The 22,407-nt window shown below is 30.9% G+C and overlaps 1 protein-coding gene across 1 annotated transcript in view; it reads left to right on the top strand.

The window, feature by feature from the left end:
- Window positions 1-22,407, top strand: part of LOC113517253 (uncharacterized) — a 171,110-nt gene that overhangs the window by 136,487 nt on the left and 12,216 nt on the right. The window contains exons 8-9 of the mRNA XM_052896650.1: window positions 7,597-7,611; window positions 18,881-18,968. Of these exons, the coding sequence (XP_052752610.1) occupies window positions 7,597-7,611; window positions 18,881-18,968 (103 nt within the window). The remainder of the gene's footprint in view (window positions 1-7,596; window positions 7,612-18,880; window positions 18,969-22,407) is intronic.

Here is a 22,407-nt window from a genome sequence, read left to right as displayed (position 1 = left end):
AAGGAGTTCTCAATCATGTGATAAATAAATAGGCATAGCTTTTACGTAGATGAGTCGCTAAGTTTGAAAAACCTCGGCTAACATAATTCCGTTTCATGATAATTGTAATTACTGGATTTCATGGAAACTTTTCATGGTATCCATTTGTGTATAAAATCCCTGAATTTTCCATGTTATTGTAATATCTGATATATAACATTTGCCTTATATATATTTACATTAATATATATATATAATATCCTTATACGTAATATTTCTTGAAAAATAATGCGTTATATTATATCCATTACTTTTGTAACCATATCTGACACTTTATACTGAAATACAATAATAAAAATATAGCTGCTTAGGTAGCGATATATCCAGCAGATTATTTTGTACAAAAAAAAAACTAATTATTCAACAAAAATTAAAAATGAACGTCAATCGTAAATATACAACGACTATATATACATACACATATACTATTTCGTGACTTCTATGTTTTCAATAATTAATTACAATAAATGTAACTGGAGTCGGCAAAAATTCTACAATATAGCGTGCACTGCCTGAACGGTCGAAATAAAGAAATAAAATCTATAGCAAAATGTTCATTACTTTTAGCTTTACAAAAAAGTCTGCGACAGCATAATCTACGTTTATCACTGCCAAACAATAAATTATGGTAAAAGTAAAATAAACTTTACAAGCCATTCATTTTACAATCTTAGAGAATATAAGTGCAATACTTTCACACATGCCAAAATACCAGCCTAACTAAAAGGTATTGTACAGTTTAAAAATTACATAAACAAATATTGCAACCGTGCGAAGCCGGGGCGGGTCGCTAGTAGTGGACAAAATCAAAAACAAATTTAAAAAAACTAATTCACCTTTAGAAAGCTACATTATCAGTGAGTAACTTTTATGAAATGAGAAAAAATGAGAAACTTCTATCTACCCGTGCGAAACCGGGTCGAATTGCTAGTTTATAATATTAGTAGTAGATTTACAACATTTCATCGTGCATTGATTTGTGTGTGTTCATAGGTGAAGTCGCTTTGTTGTCAAAAAAAAGTACGTTACTTGTTATTGTTGTTAATTTTGGTTACTCGTTTCAATAGTTAGTGTAATATTAGCATTCACCAGAAAGTTTTCGTTCCCACCTACTCACTACTCACAATTCCACTTGTAATATTTATTAGTGATACACACGAATTTACTGTATATTTGTTTACCAAAGTTTTATTACGTGAACATATAACTTGGTTTATTTGAAATGGAAAACAATAATACCAATTCCATTTTCTGTTATTGTTTCAGTATCGTGGTACATAGAAAAAGTATTCGTATATTTACTTTAACATTGATTATAAATTTGTATTGATTTTCACTACGTTTTGCTATGAAACGACGAGAAAAGAATAAAAAAACACGCTTTTTTTCTGACTATTCGTACTGTTAGTCGCATATATTTTGTCCTTTTACCAGCCTAGTCTTATCTCGTTTTCTGTTTTGCTACCTTCATTCATATATTATATATACCGCTACATAGTTTACTACAATCTAAAATGACAAAAACATTAATCAAATTTTTTTAAGCCCATTTCTCTCAATACTTTTCTAAGAATCTCATTTTTCGAAATTTAGCAACAAAACAAATTTTTACACAAATTTGCGAAAAAGCACCCAATCTGGCAACGCTCGTGGTACAATTTGCTCGTGTTCTACATTAAAATATTTTTAATAAAACCCATTTGTGTTTCAACCGTGAAGCAGTTGTGTTCGCACGGCTGTGTTTCGATTTGAAGGGTGGGATATAGCGTGAATTTACTGGGTACAGAGGAGTAACACCCGAGTCCTCAGGAATGGCAACGCATGGGGGGTATCATAGGCGAAACAGTATGCTCTGTTATGTCCATGCTACTGCTCATGTCTATAGGCGACGGTTACCACTTTCCATCAGGTGGGCCTACAGCTTGTTTGCCATTCTAAGTTGTACAAAAAAAAAAATTTACAGAATATTTCGTCATTTATATGTATATGTATTTCATAATTTTATTTAGTTACTAACTATTACCCGCGACTTCGTCCTTGTGCCATGTATGCTGACCGAAATAAAAAGTGACCTATAATCTGTTTCATGTAGTACGTGTATATCAAATTTCATAGTGATTGGTTAACTCGTTAAAGTGCTGTAATGTAACATACAAAATTCAGTATCACTTTTATAATATTAGTAAGGATATTTAACACAATTTTTTTTATAATCCAAACTAACATATAGCTCATCTGATGTTAAACCGTCACTGTAGCCTATGGACATCTGAAATACTAAGGGTGTCAAGTGTGCTTTGCCGACACAAATAAAGTGTTAAAGTTTGAAAATCCTTAGTAGTTTTGTTGAAAAACCCCCATACTGAATATTAAATAATCTAATTTAAATCGAGATATAGTAATTAGTCCCTGGCTAGTTAATCTAGTAATTAATGGTTGAAATATGTAACAAAATAGCTAATACTTCTCAACTTAAATCTCATTAAAAATTAAATTTGATGACTATGGGTTGACAGATTTTTTACACTTTTTGACAGTTTAGTTTGGAATAGAAATACTATTATAAATAGATGCTTATACTTTGCGATAATCCAACTATCAAAAGGTGTAGTATATTTAACCGCTACACAACAATGGAAGTACAAATCATAATATTCGCATTGAAAAGGTCTCTCGTGTAAACAATCTTTAATTATTAATACGTTATCGATTGTCCATAGAGGTCTGAATTTGAATGTCTGCATTTAATAGCGATTTACATTAATATGAACGGTAGGGACGTAAATAAAAAAAACTTTCTTTATCCCATTCACCAGAAGGACTATATTTAAAGGACTTTATTTGTGTAATAACAATTACAAAACATTAACATGTCGATAAAAACTTTCAATGTCATTTTTTAATATATATTTATTTATTACAATTGTAATATTTATGTATCTATAGTCTTTTTTTAATGTGTGAGGATGGAAATTGTAACCCCCTTACGCTATCGGTATACGTTGTTAGGGCACCGAATAGAGATGATAAGTGAGTGTAAAATCAGGTCATTTAGATTATTGTGACGAATTCTTCAAGAATTTAATACGATGCCTTCTAAGAGGAATCGCGTGGAGGCCGATTTAATATATGTTATATTGCTATCAATCGGGTAATTAGACCCCCTTACTAACAATCCCTTCATATCTTTTGTCTGCAGTTTATGTTAAGGGTTTTCTCCTGTCCTGGCTATTGTAATTTCTGACCAATATATATTCAGTAACTAGGTACAATATTCGTTATTTCTCTTTTCCCTACAAATCCTTCATTCCTTTTTTACCAACTTCCTTTACTCGTTCACGTTGTCCTCCACTTTTTACCTCAATCCTTTCCTTCATATTGTAAGTGGCGGATACCACCAAGAAATGCACTACCAAAGAAGGTTGACGTCAAACAGACGGCCGGTCGTAGAATCAAAAGCCAAAACCTTATGCAATATGAATAAAATATTATACGACAAGAAGTGTGCATGTTTTGTAAATGTGTGCGTATAATATTTCCGAATTTATATAAAATTGAAGTCACAAATCGATATTCAGAATATTTTTTTTTATAATTAGAATAGAAAGTGTTTCTTATTTAATCTTAAATTACATAAGATAAGAACAATTACACGAGATTAGAACCTCATATTAAGTATAAATAATGCTCGTAACGTGAAGTTCCGCCCTTCAATAACATAATCTGTGCAAGATACTTCCACTTACAATAGATTGAAACTAGTTAATGAATATTATCGCTATTGTTAATTTTGCTTATGAATATATACAAGACTTTAATAGAAAACGAATGCATATTAGATTAAGTAGGTTTAATATTATTGAATAGACAAAAGTCATTTCAAATAACTTAATGAGCGAAATATCATTAAAGCCTCGACTCCGAATGTGGTGTTTGAATTTTCACTCAAATCCTATGTAAATCATCCGGGTACACGTAGCGAGTGCGGTTGCCAATGACGTCACCACGATAGAAATCCATAATCCGCAACGCAAATGAGATAATCCGTCTATTTGATGGTGGCCAACCCAAAAACATTGAATGGAGTGCAGAATAATATTTCATAGATAAGTAAGGTTACGCCTATTTCAAATTTAATTGCCAAGGGACAGAGAGTGACATTTGACAGACGGTAGATGTGACCCCCGCCTGAAAACGTCGTGACCTAGTAATATATAAACCGCAAAGTTCGTCTGTTCAAATTTGGCTAATAATAAAAAGATTTGATGACTATTTTATTTCCTTTTTAAATATCCGCTGATGTATAAATAATATTAATTTAAAAATACGGGAACGGAAAATCAAATAAGCGAATATTACATATTTTATGATATCCTTACTAAATATTATAAACGTCGGGATTAAAAAGAAGTGAGGACTAACAGACGATATAATGACAAAGGTCGACATAAAAAAAAAAAACACAAAATTTGCGTTGGTTTGGCCATTTGTAAAGGATGGATGAAAGAAAAATTACGAAAGAAATTTATCGAGCACGAATGAATGGAGATGTCGGTAGGGGCCGCCCTAAACGGACGTATGTCGATCAAATAAGCAACGTGCTGAAGAAGGGCCAAATTAAAAGTACCCGTAACCAGCGAGCGTGTATGAACAAATTGATGAATATGGAGGAAGTGAAAGAGGTCTGTTTGAATCGTTCCATTGTGTTTGACTACTCTAAGGGGAGACAAGCATGTTAGATATATGTACATGTATTATAAAAATGTCAATGACTGTTTTTAACGCCTTAACGGCTTAACCAATCATTATAACATTCGGATATACACGTTCTGTATGGGATGGAGGATATAGGCTACTTTTTTTGCCGGTCAGTATACATATTCTGGTCACGCGGAAAAAGAAGGACATGAAGAAGAGCATAAAGAAAGGCACATGATACTATTTATCTCAGTCATTTGACATACTCGGTCATACGGGTGAAGTCGGGTGTAAAAGTTAGTATTGAATATATAAATAGAAATAGAGTAACTCACTGTCAATTGAGGGCACCGATAACATGTCAAATAGATCCGAGTGATGGCAGCGGGCTCGCCTTCTGCCTCTGGATTTTAATGTGTTCGGCAAAATGTGGGCATATTAAATGTTACACGATAACTGTGACAGTCGATAAGTACCTCTGTTTACCACGTAAGGGATTGTTGTCGTGATTCTATTTACTATTTATAGTATATTTAGTCTATTTAAAATCCTTAAGCAAACATAATTTCTTAAATCATATTGAAAGTACTCCAACACAAAAAGCTTTTCATCGTAAAATTCTTCTTGACAAGTTGAATCATTCAAAATCCTAGATAATAAATCAGGCTTATAGAAAAGATGACGGGTGAGTTTATATCTTTAATTTACAAAAAAATATACAAGGGGAAACGAACGGAAAACTGACAACACCCCCTGTCGAACATGACATAAAATTTAGTTTTACGACTTTTGTGTTACCTTCATGCAAATACTTACCGCTGGTATTAAACAATACAATGTTGATAAAATATTACCTAAGATAGTGTTATTTTTAGAATATCTTCTTAGTGTTAAAGTGGGTATGTTTTACTTTGAAATATGGATATCATGTCTCCGGGATCGAATTTCGATTAGATCAATTTAGGAAACGAATTATTATAAGTTAGTTCGAATTTTGCCTCCTTCAGTTCTCTAACATAGTTCAATCACGAAAAAAAAAAGAAATATTTCAAATATCGAACTTTGAAAAATCGTAAGATTAAAACCTATTCAATGACTATTCAAAATTTCGTGCACCTAAACATATCTTTTAATAGTAAGAATGCAAAATTCAACAACTCAATAAAAAATATTTATGAACCTTGACGCTTAGTAACTTTGAACACACACTCTTCAATAATTTGAAAGTATACATAAGTTTTTTTTATCAATATGGAATAAATATATTTTTAACGTATGATAATAGAATGATAACCCCGCCCGTGCAATCAGTATGCACTGGCGGGTACCAGTGAGGGATGACAGCTGACGATGAAAGTAGGTCAGTTGGCCCATCGTGATGAATTCGTCATGAATTAACCATGACACGATATATTGCTAGCAATGGAACTATTAGTCCCCGTTACTAATAATCTCTTCACTCTCAACTTGTCGAAGGATTAAACAATTACGTATGCATATATTATTACATAGCATATAAAAAAATATACCTTTCCGTTAGTTGGGACAATATAGTTGCGGTTTTCGTTATGGGAAGCGTGCTACAGGTTGTTGGGAACTGGATAATGGCGTCATAGTATAGCATATATTTATTTACCTTTATCTGTAACTTATATTGTAATTATTTTGAATTAGAACAAAATGTATCAGTTATCAGGGTTGGAAATGCGCATCGAAGTATCTTCAAATTTGTAAATACCTTGTAAGCCATTGATGTCCCACTATTGGACATAGATCTTTTTCCATAAAAGGAGAATTCTACTCTATAGTTTATTACCTGAGACCTGTTAATTTATCATCCATATAAACTAGCATATTTGTATACGTCTAAAGTGCATACTTCTAAATGCCTTAAACCTTTAGGGGGCCTTTCCTACATATTTTGATAAATAATTAGAAAATACTAGCCGCATCCCGAGGCTTCACTTGCACGAATTGTTAAAATTACGTAAATCCATATATTAAGTTAGAATCCATCCTCACAAACTTTCATGTTTATAATAGATAGATAGATAAACACTTTAAGTCATCTATGACACACGTAAATTTATACAATTAAATAAGTTACCTAATTATAACAATAAAATACAAGAAATAAAATACAAAAATATGTTATCGCCATGTGTGTCGCAGTGAACCAAATAGGCTACAGCTCTGTGATAATTTTACTTAAAAGCAAAGCACTAATTTTAATTTTTTCAATGATCCTAGAGTTCTCTGTATGATCTGATAAATAGTAGTAAAAAGTAACGTCTGGCAAAGAAAGCACCTTACATAATCTGTAGGTATTTTCGTCAATAACTTGTTCAATGTGCTTACCATAATCAACTACAGTCCGGCGTGAAACTACAAAAAATTCTGAAACATTGCAACTCAACAACAATTGATTGCACGCGTATAAAACTAAACAAATTTTTCAGGTTTATATAACGTCAAAATTTAGAGCTCACATCTGTTCGCTAACTTTTTGTTAGTTATCAAACAAAAAGCCAATAAACAACTATTAACTCATAATAGATCGTTACTAAAAATATTTATATGCAATTTCGTAGCTTCTATTTAACAAAACCGTTATATTTGGTATATAGGTACGCAGTATTTGAGATAGAGATGGACATTATGCTACTTTTTATTCCCATAACACGGATAAAGTCACGGGTAACAATGAATATTACATATTGATATGTAAGTGTTTATATATATGTGTTTTTATATATATGTATATGTATATTAATTCTTTTTTAAACTCTCTTTACACCTACAATAAAAACGAAGGTCACTTATATTATTATCTAATATCATTAACAGTGACTTAAAGAGATCAAACTAATCCGTGTTTCGTGTCGTAAAAGTTTCATAACGCCAACTTTTACCGATAACTTTTACAATAGAATTAGAAGACAAAGTGTTTGTAACAAGTTCTCATATATATCTTTAATAAATAGAATTACTATATATGTATATACATATACGTTGAGTACGTACAACTACTATAGAATATATTAGGACGGAAATTAGGAGTCTCATTTTATGAGTGAGTGAATACACTTTATTTGCATTATACAACATAGAGAATAAAGTAACACAATTTACAAATGTAATTATATAGATATATAAGTCATTAATATAACATGAGAAGAGACAATTCACAATTGAAATTTAAAAATATCTATATAGTATGGGAAATTTTTAATCGAATAGCAACAAAGAAAAATTGAGCGTTTAAAAAGAAAATTTTTCAATATCAGCCAGATATATCGATATTAATACCTCTAGTGCAACTGTTCATTGCAGGTGTTCACAGGCTACGGTAACCACTTACCATCAAATGGGCCGTTTGCTTGTTTGCCACCTCAGTGGTATAAAAAAAATTGTCTGATTGCTATTTGATCTGTTTTTGATACAATCTTAAGATCTTAATTAATAATCTTGAAGCTTAATAGTAAGTAGGTACTAATCGCTTCTATCTAGGTCATTTGTTCCTATAACCCCCACTGCCCCCATCGTATCTAATTGCGGAAATAGAGCATACATCCTCATCGGGATGCACGCCGACATCACCCTACATTTCACTTCAATCTGTTACACTAGTAGCCCTTTTCTCCCCTCACTTCGAGTATCCCGTTACTTGTATTAACTAGCGAAGATTACGCCCAGATCTTAGTGCATCAAATACCAAAAAATAAATATATGATGTAATTTTTTTAATGGTCATTAAAAGTAAATGTGAAAGAAAATTGCGGTTCATAATAGACGCGAATTAACATGATCATTTAGGTGAACATTATCATTCATATAGTGTTATTTCGTATAATTACTGTGTTGGATGCCAATGAATAGGTAGATATTTCAACCAAATAATTCCCATCTATTATAAATCAGAAATCATGCAACGTGAGTCTTAAATGTTTATTAAAACATCTCTTTTCTTTGCATACATTTGATAAAGAAAGAAAAAATAAATAATCACTTAGTTTTCTAGACGAAATAACCTGCGTTACGTAGAGATTATCGATAATATAAAAACAGAAAAAAATACATGAATAACAAAAATAATAATGATGACAAAGTAATAAGTAGATTTGATTAAAAAACAGTAATTCAATCACTGCTAAACCAGTCATTCTGATTTAAAAATCAAAAATATTGAACTGATTATGATGAAATTTCTATGGCATTTATGAAAATATATACTTTCAAATAAAATCGTAATTTTCCAAGTCGGTTTAACAACCGGTTTTAAAACCTATAAAAGAATCGATCCGAATTGGGAATCTCCTCCTTGTTTGAAGTTGATTGAAGAAATATATCAGTCTTGTTACGCAACAAAACAAGAGAAAGAAAATCAAAATTAGAAATAGTCATATACCAAGCGTAGTCAGTGTTGTATAAATAGGCTATATCCTCTTTTATGGGGCACCGTGTCCCACATAAAGTTAAGGTATATTATAATGAGCGAGTGGGGAGTTATTATTCAAATATAAACTATGAAACAAATAAGGGTAAGCTTCAAAGTTGCAATAACAGACAAAATGACCGAGTCTGCAATTTTGTGTATTATTTTGTTGCGAATGTGAGTCTCTATAGACACAAATAAAAAGTTCATAAAGCGAGGGAGCAAATCTCAAACACCCTGGTTGATGATGATGCCCTTTGGATGCATGAGAAAAGGTGACACATACTTATTACAGAAATTATTCATTTAAAGGTAATTAATTTATTGTTTCAAAAATCAAGCACTTAACGTCAACTGAGAGGAACCCGAATATATGAATCGCGTAAAACGACTTTCTTAACCCTCCAGGAAAATATAGCGTATTATTTTGTCAATTAATAATGTATCCGTTAATTTCTACTCCCAGAAAGAAAAAGCTAAGAGTATTATTTTATCTGTGAAATTTCACATGCCATAATTTTTACTCACAATAATTGCTTACTTGCTACTATTTGTTATTGAAATTGAAGTGTAAATTATATTTTTTTATTATATGATTATTCTTTCCATCACCTGGTTCAGTCACTCTTCATAAAAACCAATTGGCTGACATGAATACTTAATTGATGGTGACTTCATCATTTTATACTAATAACTAAAAGTTGCTGATGAATCACAATTATCAAACACAGGGACTTCCTGCGATTTTTCCCCTTATAGCAATTTGTAGCAGTCTATAAGAAGAGAGCAATTGCGATTTATGAATTTGCATTATTTATGAAATCTCACATACTACTCCTAAAACAACCCAATGCCTCAATTATATCCCAACAAATTGCAGCGTATTCATCTACGTGGTAACATTACGCGGGCGGATATTATTTTTGACGTACTAAATAATTCGTGTTTCCTAAACGAGAATGATTAATCGACACAGATAACCTATAAATAAAATATAAGTAAATATTCTCACGACTATAGTCCATAATGGGTAGACAGACACATTTCGTTGATCGTTGTCATAGTAATAAAGGTAACGTGGAGCGAACTTACTGCCGAATTTTTATCACTATTTCCATTACCAGAGGCTGTGACAGAAATTTAAAATAACAAGCATAGTTTTTTGTATCAGTCAGTTTCGAAATAATGACTTTTGCATACAATAAATCGAAGCAGTTTAGGTATTGAACACCGAAACTCAACGATCAAATTCATTTGATTTTTATAAAAAAAAAAAAAACTTTTACTGACTATACATGAAAATATATTTTGTTTTTTCGTTTCGTTGAAACTGAAATCATAAAGAATGCTAGGTGGGCAACAGAATGGAAAAGTTCATAACGAACTGTTCTTTTTTTTTAAATTATTATAATATAATAATTTTGTATTGTCTTTGTAATAAATTAATTTATTCATTGTTCGTTGAACGCAACCGAGAAAGTTAAAAGACAGGTTGAAAATAAGGAATTTCTAAAAATATCACATTTAATCGATGTGCTGCAGAAGACAAATACCACTAGAATTATTCGAAAATAAATTCGAATTTTAATTAAGAGACTAATTTCCGCATATCAACGTATATTGTTCGACGAAGTAACCTGTCATTTCTCCGTTGATGATAGACATTCAGTAGCTTTCACTCGATACCAATTAAAAGGCAAATTTCCTTGTAATTTTAGAGTGATTGCTATAAACATAAACATAACTAAATGAAACATGTTTATTAATAACAAATAAGTTTACATTTAAAATTTGTTTCCTTCAATTTTCCCGCGTGCAAATGGTGGAAGGAATAAGGTATAACGAACTAGGATGTTGGTGTTGCGGGGGCGTCTTAATCGATGCTTTGCTTTTGTAACGAGCGTTCCGTGAAATATAATTTAATAACCGATCAGGTCTTTGAATAATAATGTCTACATAACGCCGCTGTGACAAGATAAAATCGAACTAATATGAGAAAACTTTTATCGATACATTTATAATGTACTGTAGAACCACAGGATAATGTTATGTTATGATAGAAGAAAAAATGTATGCAATCATTATTATCATATGCAAATATATCATTTAGTTAATTACGTATTTAGGATTATTTTCCAGGAGAGATCTAGCTCCTTAATGAAGGCTTATTATGTATTGTCTAAATGTCAATCAATTTATTCAGAATTTATTGTAAAAATCTGGTTTATATAAACTAATAATTAATACATATTTAAATTATATACTAATATAATTGAAAAATATATAGATGACATTATGGTATAATATTTTATTACACACTCCTTTTCCTATGGCTGTCATAAGAGGCGACTATGGGAACTTAATGGTCAAAAGACAGGCAGCAGTGTCCCTCTTTAAACATCACCAAATCCTAACTGCGGTTGCCAACCTACCTTCCAAGCGTGATATCTATTGGCAAAGCCCCGTGACATCTATTGGGGTAGGCCTATGTTCAGCATTGGACAGTTATTAACTGATATGGTGATGATTACACATTATCCTTAACGAATATTGTAAATGCAAAAGTAAGTTTGTTTATTTGTTACGCATTCACATCTAAACCGCACAGTTATGATGAATTTTGGAATATAGATAAATGTACTCTTCAGGTACAAATATGTAGGTAACACAGTTTAAGTCGCGAACAAAAGCTAGTATTTATATTTTTTTCATATATACTTTAAAATTATTTATTTATATACTAGAAACATGTGTTATTTTCTATAAGCATGTACCATATATGGTAAAACTAATCCTGTTTCTTACAGGATGGACTCAGCTTAATGTAGGAATCGATGGTTAACTTTTGTGTCTATACAAATGTTGGCATTACCAAGATATATTTGTGTAGAAACATATATAAAATACAATGTAATTTTTATTTTTTTTTTCTTTATAGAGAGACGCTTTTAATTTTCCTCGACGATTTCGTGGACGTGCATAGAAATTTAAAATTGTCTCCATGCAATTGCATATATTTTCTCTCCTAAAATCGTACTTTATCTTGGTGCGCTACGGTCAATTTAATAAAGCACCCACGTACTTACGCAGTTTTTCATTTTATTTTATTTTTTCGTACAATTTAGAATAACAAACAGGCGTAAAAGTTTATAAAATATACGTTTTAGACATTTATTAGGTCAATCTTATGCAGTTGAAATTATTTTGAATGAGTCCTGTTGCAATGATTAACTATAGATGACATACATATATTTCGTAATAATACGCAAATTTGTGAGATGTAACTTATTAAATAAAAAACGTAGCAATTTAACAACCGTTTCCCTGTATATCATTTTCGAATTTATCAATCATTACACATGACATAACTTCGAAGATTCCAAGGACGGGGTTTTGTTTATATAATTTATCAGTTAGAAACAGTGGGTCGACTCAACGCTCGTATTCATCTCTAAATTTTCAATTTGATATTACAGGGAAATCATTATTTTAAGAGCCAATAGGTAATACGAGTACATTTATAATTTCAGTCAGAATTACTTTAAATTGAGCACATACTTTTATGTAAGTAATTAATAGCAAATAACGCTTCTGTGTTCTTCTGTGTTCGGTATTGTATTCAAAATATTACGTCACGGATAACGCAATATAATATTTTCGTTAAACTCTCAACTTTAGAGACTGGCTATTATAAAAATTACCCTTATAGCTCAATTTTGATAATATAGTTATATTAAATATGTTAAAAGTGGCCGTATGGTCCCGGCATAGAAATCTTTTTTTTTTGTTTTAGTTTACTACTGTAATCTTTTAGAGGGAACAAAAAAAGTATCTGTCTATATATAAATAGGTGACAAAGAAAAGTAACGTTTATGTGATATTATTTTAATTTAACACTTATTAATTCGTAGCACAGTAGCCATTCGCCGTCTGTGCTCAGGCATAAAATGGGCCACCACTTCTTTTCCCGTGGGTGTCGTAAGAGGCGATTAAGAGAGGGCGAGGGATGGGTAGCAGCATCTCTTTTAAAACATCACCAAAGCTTAAATGTGATAGCCAAGTTTGACAGGCGGATTGGCAACCGTAGCTTGGCTTTTGGTGATGTTTTAAAAGGGACCCTACTGCCCATCCCTCGATCTTTAAATTCCCTTAGTCGCCTCTTACGACACCCACGGGTAAAAAAGGGGTAGCCCATTCTATGCCGGGACCTATATACTAAATATATATATATATATATATATATATATATATATATATATATATATATATATATATTCTGAAATAATTGAAAATTATATTTTATGAGACCCCAAATGCGTTATTATTTTGCTTAAATAAACAATATCTATTTATTATTCACAAAAATATTGTGATAAATAATATATAAAATCCTCACAGGGCCTGTAAAACAAACTCGTGACTTTATTCTAACCCGTAATCCGTTCTGTGACTGATAAGGGTGGCTACACATCTGTTAAACGAGTGAACCAAAATTAGCATATTCAACAATCAAATATTCACTAGGCCTTTTTCGTTTCCTGTCTAAATTTACTGACACGTATTAAAACGCCTTTGAAATGACAAGATTATTTATTATTAATTCTAATTTACATATTAAAAATATATTCAATTTATATAAGTTATAATTATTTAGTTTAATTTTTCCTATTTTTTCGTAACATTCTTCATATATTTTCAATCGATTGTAAATATTTTACTTAACTAGGTGTTATCTTGTAGAAGTCAATATAAAAAAATAAAAGAAGTAAAACAGATCATATCAATTACCTGCAGTTCCGTAGGAATATCGTCTACTTGTTCTTTAGTGGACGTCTATCTAATAAAAGGTAGCTATATATCTAATTAAAATATTAAAATAAAAATAAAATAAATTTTTCTAGCAAAGTAATAAGTTGGTACAGGCCCCAATAAAAAAGTTGGATATAGATGAGTGAGAAAATTGTTGCTGTGCAGAGTATTTGCTAAGCAGATTTTGTTTATCTATGCAAAAGCACCAAAATTGGAACAATATAACCACACATATCAAAATTATCGCCGTGTGGTCCCGGCATAGAATGGGCCATCCCTTCCTTTTCAGTAAGTAATGTAAAAAGCATTTAAAGGAACTTAATGTTTGAGGAATGGAACAAAATCCCTCTTAAAACATCACCAGAGCCTAACTGCGGTTACCAATCTGCCTGCCAAGCGTAGCAGCTATTACCAAGCCCCCTTATTAAGGAGGCCCATGTTTAGCGGTGGACAATTAACAGCTGTGATGTGATGATGATGAAATTAATATTAAAAATTTTAATTCATTTATTCCAAACCTATAATTTAATATGTAAAATAAAAGAGAGAATGAGAGATTGCGTTTAGCCTTCTGCAGCATTAATTTAAGTCTGTCATTGTCGCTACCTATGTAATCAAAAAACGTTGAATAATATAATATACCTGTACTTTTAATGGGGTGATAATGAAATGGTAATGCCACCTGTGCTATCGGTTTTTGCTGGCAGGGTACCAGTGAGGGATAATAGGTGAGGATAAAAACAAGTCAGTCAAGGCCATCGTGATGAATTCTACTAGAATTAACCATGATGATTTTCAGGGGGAACCCCGTGGAAGTCGACCTGGTACGGGTATAATGCTAGCAATGGGGGACTTAGACCCCATTACTAACAATCTCTTTTCACTAAATATACATGTACTAGATAAAATTTACAGAAAACTAATGTATTCTTATTTGAAACATAAATTACGTGTCTCTTAAAACTATTTGATATATTAACGTTCTCAAATGGATGGTTGTATAACACATTTGGTTAAAACTACCCACATATAAATATTTATTCAAAATTTATCATTGGCCTTTGCAAACTATAGAACATGTTTAATAATTAAAATTGAGCTCTTTTACGACCACATATTGTCAAAATGGAGTATTTTTTACGATTCCTTAACAAAACAGTAAAAAGGAAACTTTATGGTGCAACTTTGTCCGTCCGACCATACATCCATTTGTCCGTCCACCACAGCGCAATACCACAACATCTAATGCTATCATCTTGAAATTTGGAAAAGTTATAGATATTGTTGGCCCACATATTTTATATTAATACTATATTTACATTATTTTATTAAATATATGTAAACATAGTATTATTTACACATATTTAATTTTTAAACAGATTTAAGAATCTGTTTAAAAATATAATAACAACGACCTCTATTGGCTAAATACAGCACTAAGGTGCTATATTTAGCCAATAGAGGCGTTTCTTAATTTTTGTATAATATGCCATAATTTAACAGTTTGGTAATTGTCATTTTTAATACTTTCACGTTCATTCGTATAAGTATTATATACATATAAGTATTATAATACCAATATTTTTTTATCTAAAAAAAACGAAAACCTTTTAGAGATTATATAACGTACGGAACCCTCGGCGAGTGGTTCAAGTTACACATAAGCGGTTTTTAGAGTTCCGAAATAAAAAAAATCTTTATGGTGCGACTTTTTTTGTCCGTCTATCACAACGCTACGAGTGTATCTTAACAACTACTAACGATATCAATTTGAAATTTGGAATCATTTTACATATTGTTAGCCTACACGTATTACAATAGAAATAATTGAAAAGATATTTTGTTTGGTAGGAATTCCAAAAGGAGTACTCATATTTTCGAAATGGACCCTTGTGTTACTATTCATTAATAGGTTCTCTAAATTTTTTCTCTAGATATAATTTTTATATTACCAAAAACTAAAAAAGAAATTAATTGTTATTCTATTGACTTTGTATCTAATGTATTCCTGAAAGTTAAATTTAAAATCTACTGTTTGTTTTATCTTGATATTTCATCTACAATAGAAGTAAATTTAATTGATTTTCCAACTTCTAAAATCCGCGCGTACAAAATATTAAAAGTAGCAGGTAAAAAACCAGTAGTAAAATATATCTTTAGAGATATCATTACTATTTACCTTTTATTGCTATAAAAATAACTATCGCAATGATTTGTCATAAAAAAACCATCTTGATCGACCTAATAAACTTTAAGAGCGTAACAACCAATGGCAATCATCCGCAATATAATGAAATTGAACACAAAGAAACTTGTTCAAATATTTTCATGAATAATATAAAGATAGAGGGGCAGAACTTTGGAGCGTCAACATCGTGGTTCATGGCACCTGGGCGAGCCACTATTTATGCTACACTCATACACATTAGTACTAATTACTACATAAATAATTAGAAAGATACATTGTTTCTTCCTAAACATTAATTAGTTAATTGGTTGAAGTAGTAAATTGTGGTTCATAAGACCTTTTGAGAATTACATAGTCAACAAAGTCGTGAAGTAGTTGGATGGCTTAAAAATTCATGTTCACTTAAAATTTTACAACTACGGACCTAGTTTACTTATTTTAATTGATAAAATTGGAATAACGATTCAAGTTGTTGGGCTCCCTAAAAGATTGTCAATGTAAGATTTTGTGAGGATAATACTGATCTTTTATTACTTAATTCTAATTTTGTATTTTTAGATCTTAAAAATCTTCAATTTTATGTTATTATTCTACGTTGGTAAGTTGTATTTTTTGTTACAAACTTGTAAAATCAATTTTGTTTGAAAAAAGTTACAGTTGAGTTTTCTTAATAGAAACATTCTCTAAGTCAGTTTTTTATTCAATATTAATAGACAAGTAGTGTAGATTTACCTAAGATATCATAACCGTAGTTATAAATACGAAATATATTTTTAACAACGGCTATAAAAATTGGATGCAAAAGAGCTTAATTGAATCTGGCGATTTCAATTCGGAGTTCCTACATAATTATAACTGATGTCGGAAAAAGTTTAAAGAACTGACAAAAACAGCAAAGTAGATGATTTTTCCGGTAGAATTTCGTTCGAGAGGGGACACGCAATCAATAAATAACTTTTGTACCATCAAGGCAAGTGGTTTTGTGACATGATGAGTTTTCAAGTAAGTCGAAGTGCTGTCTAAGTCTGTGTTCGAGATGAAAGGACTAAGGACCCAAATGGACTTATGTTTTTAAATCTCGTCTTATTACTTATTTATTTATCTTGAATGTACCGTCTAACACGTTAATACAATAATGGAAACAAATTTGAAATCTTGCGCGGAACAAGCTTAACCAGGCACGTTTTTGTTTCAAATAATCTTTTCGTAGTAAAGTAAGTAATAGAATATATACAGCTGTCTTTAAAAATTATTACAAGATAAATTCAATATTTTCTTTTTTGCATGTTCTTCTTGATAACATTTTACTTTGTTGTCAGAAAGCAGTCTATTATTTTTAGAATAACAATCTTATTTTCAAAATAATGTTACTGCTATATATATATATCAAAGGATCTGTAGTTTGACGTGTTCTTTTTTTCTTTTTTTATATAAGAAATCAATATATTCTGATTATAAACTTTTATTTACAGTAATATATTAAATTATTTATTATATATATTCATCACATCACCCTTATTTGTCCACTTCTGAACATAAACCTCTCCCATAGACTGTCATAAGGGACGGGGCCGTTCCTTATAGCAGTTTACAATTGAGGGGAGGGGGATTCGTCAGTAGTTGTCACGCTCAGCAGGTGGGTTAGCAATAGCAGTTTCGCTTTTGGTGATGTTTTAAAAATGAAGTTGTTACCCATCCCTCGATCATTGAGTCCCCTTAGTCGCCTCTTACGACACCCACGGGAACGAAAGAGGTGGCCAATTCTATGTAGGGACCATACAGCTTACATATATTAAAAAAATATAAATAATTATATATAAATTTTATGTTGCTTACTAAGATAAATGGTATTCATTCATCCTATCTACTTTATATAGGTATTTATAAATAAAAATTAAATACTTATACATTGGTAAATACATCACTTGAAAACGGCAGTACTGTATTGGTTACAGTTACATTTTTAATTGTGACAGTCTGACTAAAGATATTAAGGAAATAAAAAAAAACTAATGAATCAAATAGTAGAATAAATAAATCAATACAACATCCTCGCATATTCAAATTAATAATAATAATTACATTCTATTATTTCTGCTTTAATTAAATTATTAATGTGAATTTTCTAGAAATATATACTGAATATATCCTGTTAAAGTCGAAAATTCGAAATTGCTCTTGGCACGTGTCCGGCCTTGAACGCTTTTGAAGAGCTCTTAATCTTAATTTATGATTATTGATTACCTTTTACTTAACAAATTTTCTCGTCAAGTTTAAACATTGATAATGTTTCAAATATAAACAATCCAACAAAAAGTGGTACGCCCATATAATAAGCGAATTCACTTTTGAGGTGTTCAGTTTCTGATAATGTCTAATATTAAAAGACACAGCTGATATTTTATTTTTTACAGCAAAACTAAATGTTGATTTTACTTATTGACCTTTGAATAATTTTTAAACAATTATGGGCACATTCACAATTTAAATATTATTATTTCTCTGAATGGAATAAATAATCACAACACGTAGATTCTTGTTACAGTAAATTCTTTTATCTTTCCCATAATCTTTTACCGTATAACAAGTTTTATTTAGGATTTAGATCTATTTGACGACAATTTTAAAATTTCTATGGACATTTTATTGATCTGAATCTTTGCAACCAATATCGTCCAAGATATAAACTGAACTCATTTTATTCTTTTCAGATATATGCCATGGTGTGCGTGATATCTCAGTTTCAAGAATATCTAGAAGGACGGGGTACAGCTGCCTTCGATTACTCTGATAGGGTGAGTTTTTATAAAGTATTGTTATAAGGATTTGATTTATTTTTCATAGTAGATACACTCAAAAAACTGAAAAAACGTGAGCAACTTGACATTTTTACTTTGAGTAATAATAATAGTATTATTTATTTATTATTTTTAAGGAAAACTTACAACTGTAACAAATTATTAATTAGTAATATATGATAATTTCCGAGTGGTCTCGGTATAGAATAGGCCATCCCTTCCTGTTCCGTAGGTGTCGTAAGGGGCGAGGGATGGGCAACAGCGTCCCTTTTAAAACATCACCAAAGCTTAAATGTGGTAGCCAAGTTTGGCAGGCGGATTGGCAATCGTAGTTCTAATCTGCAAAGCCTAACTACAGTTACCAATCCGTCTGCCAAGCATGACAAGTAATGGTAGCAGTGACAATTAAAATCTGATATGATTATGATGAACATATGACAAACAAAAAGCTAATTAAAAGAAGCCACATACCGTTAACGAAAATTGAATTACTTACAGTCTAAATAATTTGAGTGTGCAAACACGAGCTAAACGTCGATAAAATCACTGAATGAATAATTTGCAATGGTTTTTCTTATATAACGACCGCTGCTATTAAATATATTCCTTTCATTATCCCTGCTAATTACATTTTTTAATCAAAAAAAAAACATTAGAACTAAATTATAGTGAGATTAATTTTAGTTATTTTAGTTTAGGTTAGTAGCATACTCAAATGCCATCAGATCGCATCTCGTCGACAACAAGTTGTAACTAATATGAAATACTCTTGATAAACCAATTTAATCCATTTCAACACGGTTGATTCGTCTATCTATATTTGCCTATATAATATATCCTTTTAATAACATAAATGCGAAAGATTGTAAGGGTGGATGGATGAATGGATTGTTTCTCTCTTACGCAAAAACTTAAATGAAATTTGGTATGGTGGTGGTTTGGTAGATCATATCCTTACTAAACACATAGGATATTTTATGTACTTATCACGCAGTGCGAAATCAGAGGATATGTCTAGTTTGTAATAGTTCACAAATGTCTGGAATTACCCTATTAAAGATTACAATCGTCAAAATATTTATTTATTTTATAAACGTAGTAAATTATTTAATTAAAGGTAATAAATACATAAACTTTTATGTAAAAAGCAATACAATCATTAACTATATAAAATAATAAAATGTTCAAGAGTTTTATTCTCGACATAGCGAAAGTGACTAGGTACGTCTACAGTGCCAAGGTTGGAAGGTTACACTGAAAGCACATTGACCCGTCAACGGTGGGGAATCCATCTGCTTATTACGTAATGTAAGTTATACAATTTGTATACTGAATTTATAGTAAGATTATTTAAAAAAAAAAACAATCACGGTGATTCATATTGGATTTTTGTTTAAAAAACAATTTGCTAACGACTACAATCTCTCTAATGGGATAGTCAGAGGCACTTGTAAACTGTTGTTATAAGTCCCGAGCATTTTAGAATTACACAGATTAATTTTATTCATTAGCTTATTTTTTATTTTTTTTATTAGTACAAATATGTGTACATGGCGGACTTAATGCTAAAAGCATTCTCTCCCAGTCAATCATAGGGAAGTGTCAGAATACTCGAATGCGGTACTAGTAATTTTATTTTCTCCTATCTGGAGGAGACCTGCTCTTACCATCAGGGGGCGGGTCGCTGCCGTCGGAGATGTGGTGAGTGCGAAAGCGAACCCATGTCTCCGACATATGGCACCTCGAGGGTATGTCGTCTTGTTTTTGGTGGGTACACTCCCACCGTACGGGGGGATTCCCACAGTACCCATTTACCTCTCACAAGGTGTATGGGTCTGCATAAAGCATTTTCCAGACGATAAATAAAAAAAGGTGGACCACTTATATGTTTGCAAACAGGAATAAACAATACAATCGAGTAGGTTATCCCTTTCTAAAAAAATATATTATTGACTAGTTGTTTCCCGCGGAATCACCCGCGTAAATCAGTGAAAAGTATTATATGTATTATATTACAATATAACCTACTATTAACCTACCAAATTCCATTTTAGTGTGTTAAATAGTTTTAGCTTAAAAAGGTAACAAAGATCCATCCATCCCTAGTTACAAACATTTGTATTTATTATATTAATAGGATTGCCTTCCCTTGGATTTACCATTGTATTCACACTTTCTTGCATTAAATTTATGAAATTAATTTGAGAATATAGTTAGTTAAATAATTCTATACCTTGTTCTTACTTCCAAACAAAATGTCAGTAGTGAGAAAAGAGTAAACATAAGCTACAATATTGTATGGATGAAAAAGAAAGCTCTCCAGGGAGGCTGTAGCCATTCCAACACTTTTTCCATACAGTAGGTAACGTTAAAATGTATTTTTTTACGATAGACCCGACTTATGTTAGTTGTTTTACTTTAGAAAAACTATATTTTCGTAGCAATTCTAAGTCCTTTATACTTACGTTGGTAGTTTTTCGCTTCGATTACTATTTTTATTAGTCCCTCGTAGTTGTTGCTTATATTAAATATTATAGCTATGTTTTATATACTAGTAACTCAAAATTATACTAGTTGGATTTCGAATGAGAGTAATATTAAATACAGAAACAAAAAACCCAGAACACACAAAGTTATTAATTTAATAAATTTTGAAAAACAACAGCTGAGTTTCTTGCCCATTCTTCTCGGCGGAAATTGCATTCTGAATGGGCGGTAGAATTGTAAAATATGACTGAATAAAAAATCTTTCTGTTTTTCTTCTTTCTTTACTTTATAACTAGATATTAAAAAAATAATAAGGAAGTAATTTAAAATGAACTACCTGAATACATTACTAAAACTGAAAATAATATCCATGCTTATTACATAAATATTAACTTGTTAATATAAAATAAATATTGACTAATTAACAATTATTTAAACTTTAAATAGATTCTAAAAGATATGGATAAGTAATAATAATAATAATAAATCTTTATTTAACTCTTTGTTACAATATAGTTTGAAGTCCCTAACTCCCGAGGTAGGTATGAAAAAACCTGTGTTTCAGGAGTTAATAAGTAGTAATAGAGATTGGAATTTTGCGTACCTATCTTACGATAACATGTATAAAGGCCAGATTGATTAATTTATATGTGGTTTTATTTGAAAGAATATTGCAAACACGCATAAATTTAAACTAAAAAATGCCATCACTAAAAAGTACTTTGTATCGTAGATATTTAATGTACGTTATAAGAATAAATACACTTGGTAGAAATGGCATTTATATGCATAGTTTCCTTTGTGTATGTAGCAACGCTATAAAAATGTATGCTTTTTCTCTTCAAAGCCCGCATAGGTTGGAAGGCTATCATGAATTTATTCGCATTTCAAAATAACATATAACATGACTCAGACGACATATTATTTTGTGCGGGTGAGCGAAACGTACACTC

The sequence above is a fragment of the Galleria mellonella genome, unplaced genomic scaffold (genome assembly GCF_026898425.1).
Source record: "Galleria mellonella isolate WM207_F2 unplaced genomic scaffold, CSIRO_AGI_GalMel_v1 utg33, whole genome shotgun sequence".
NCBI classification, from domain to species: Eukaryota; Metazoa; Arthropoda; class Insecta; order Lepidoptera; family Pyralidae; genus Galleria; species Galleria mellonella.
The sequence above is the reverse complement of the archived record's forward strand: the minus strand, read 5'-3'. Positions and strand labels throughout refer to the sequence as shown.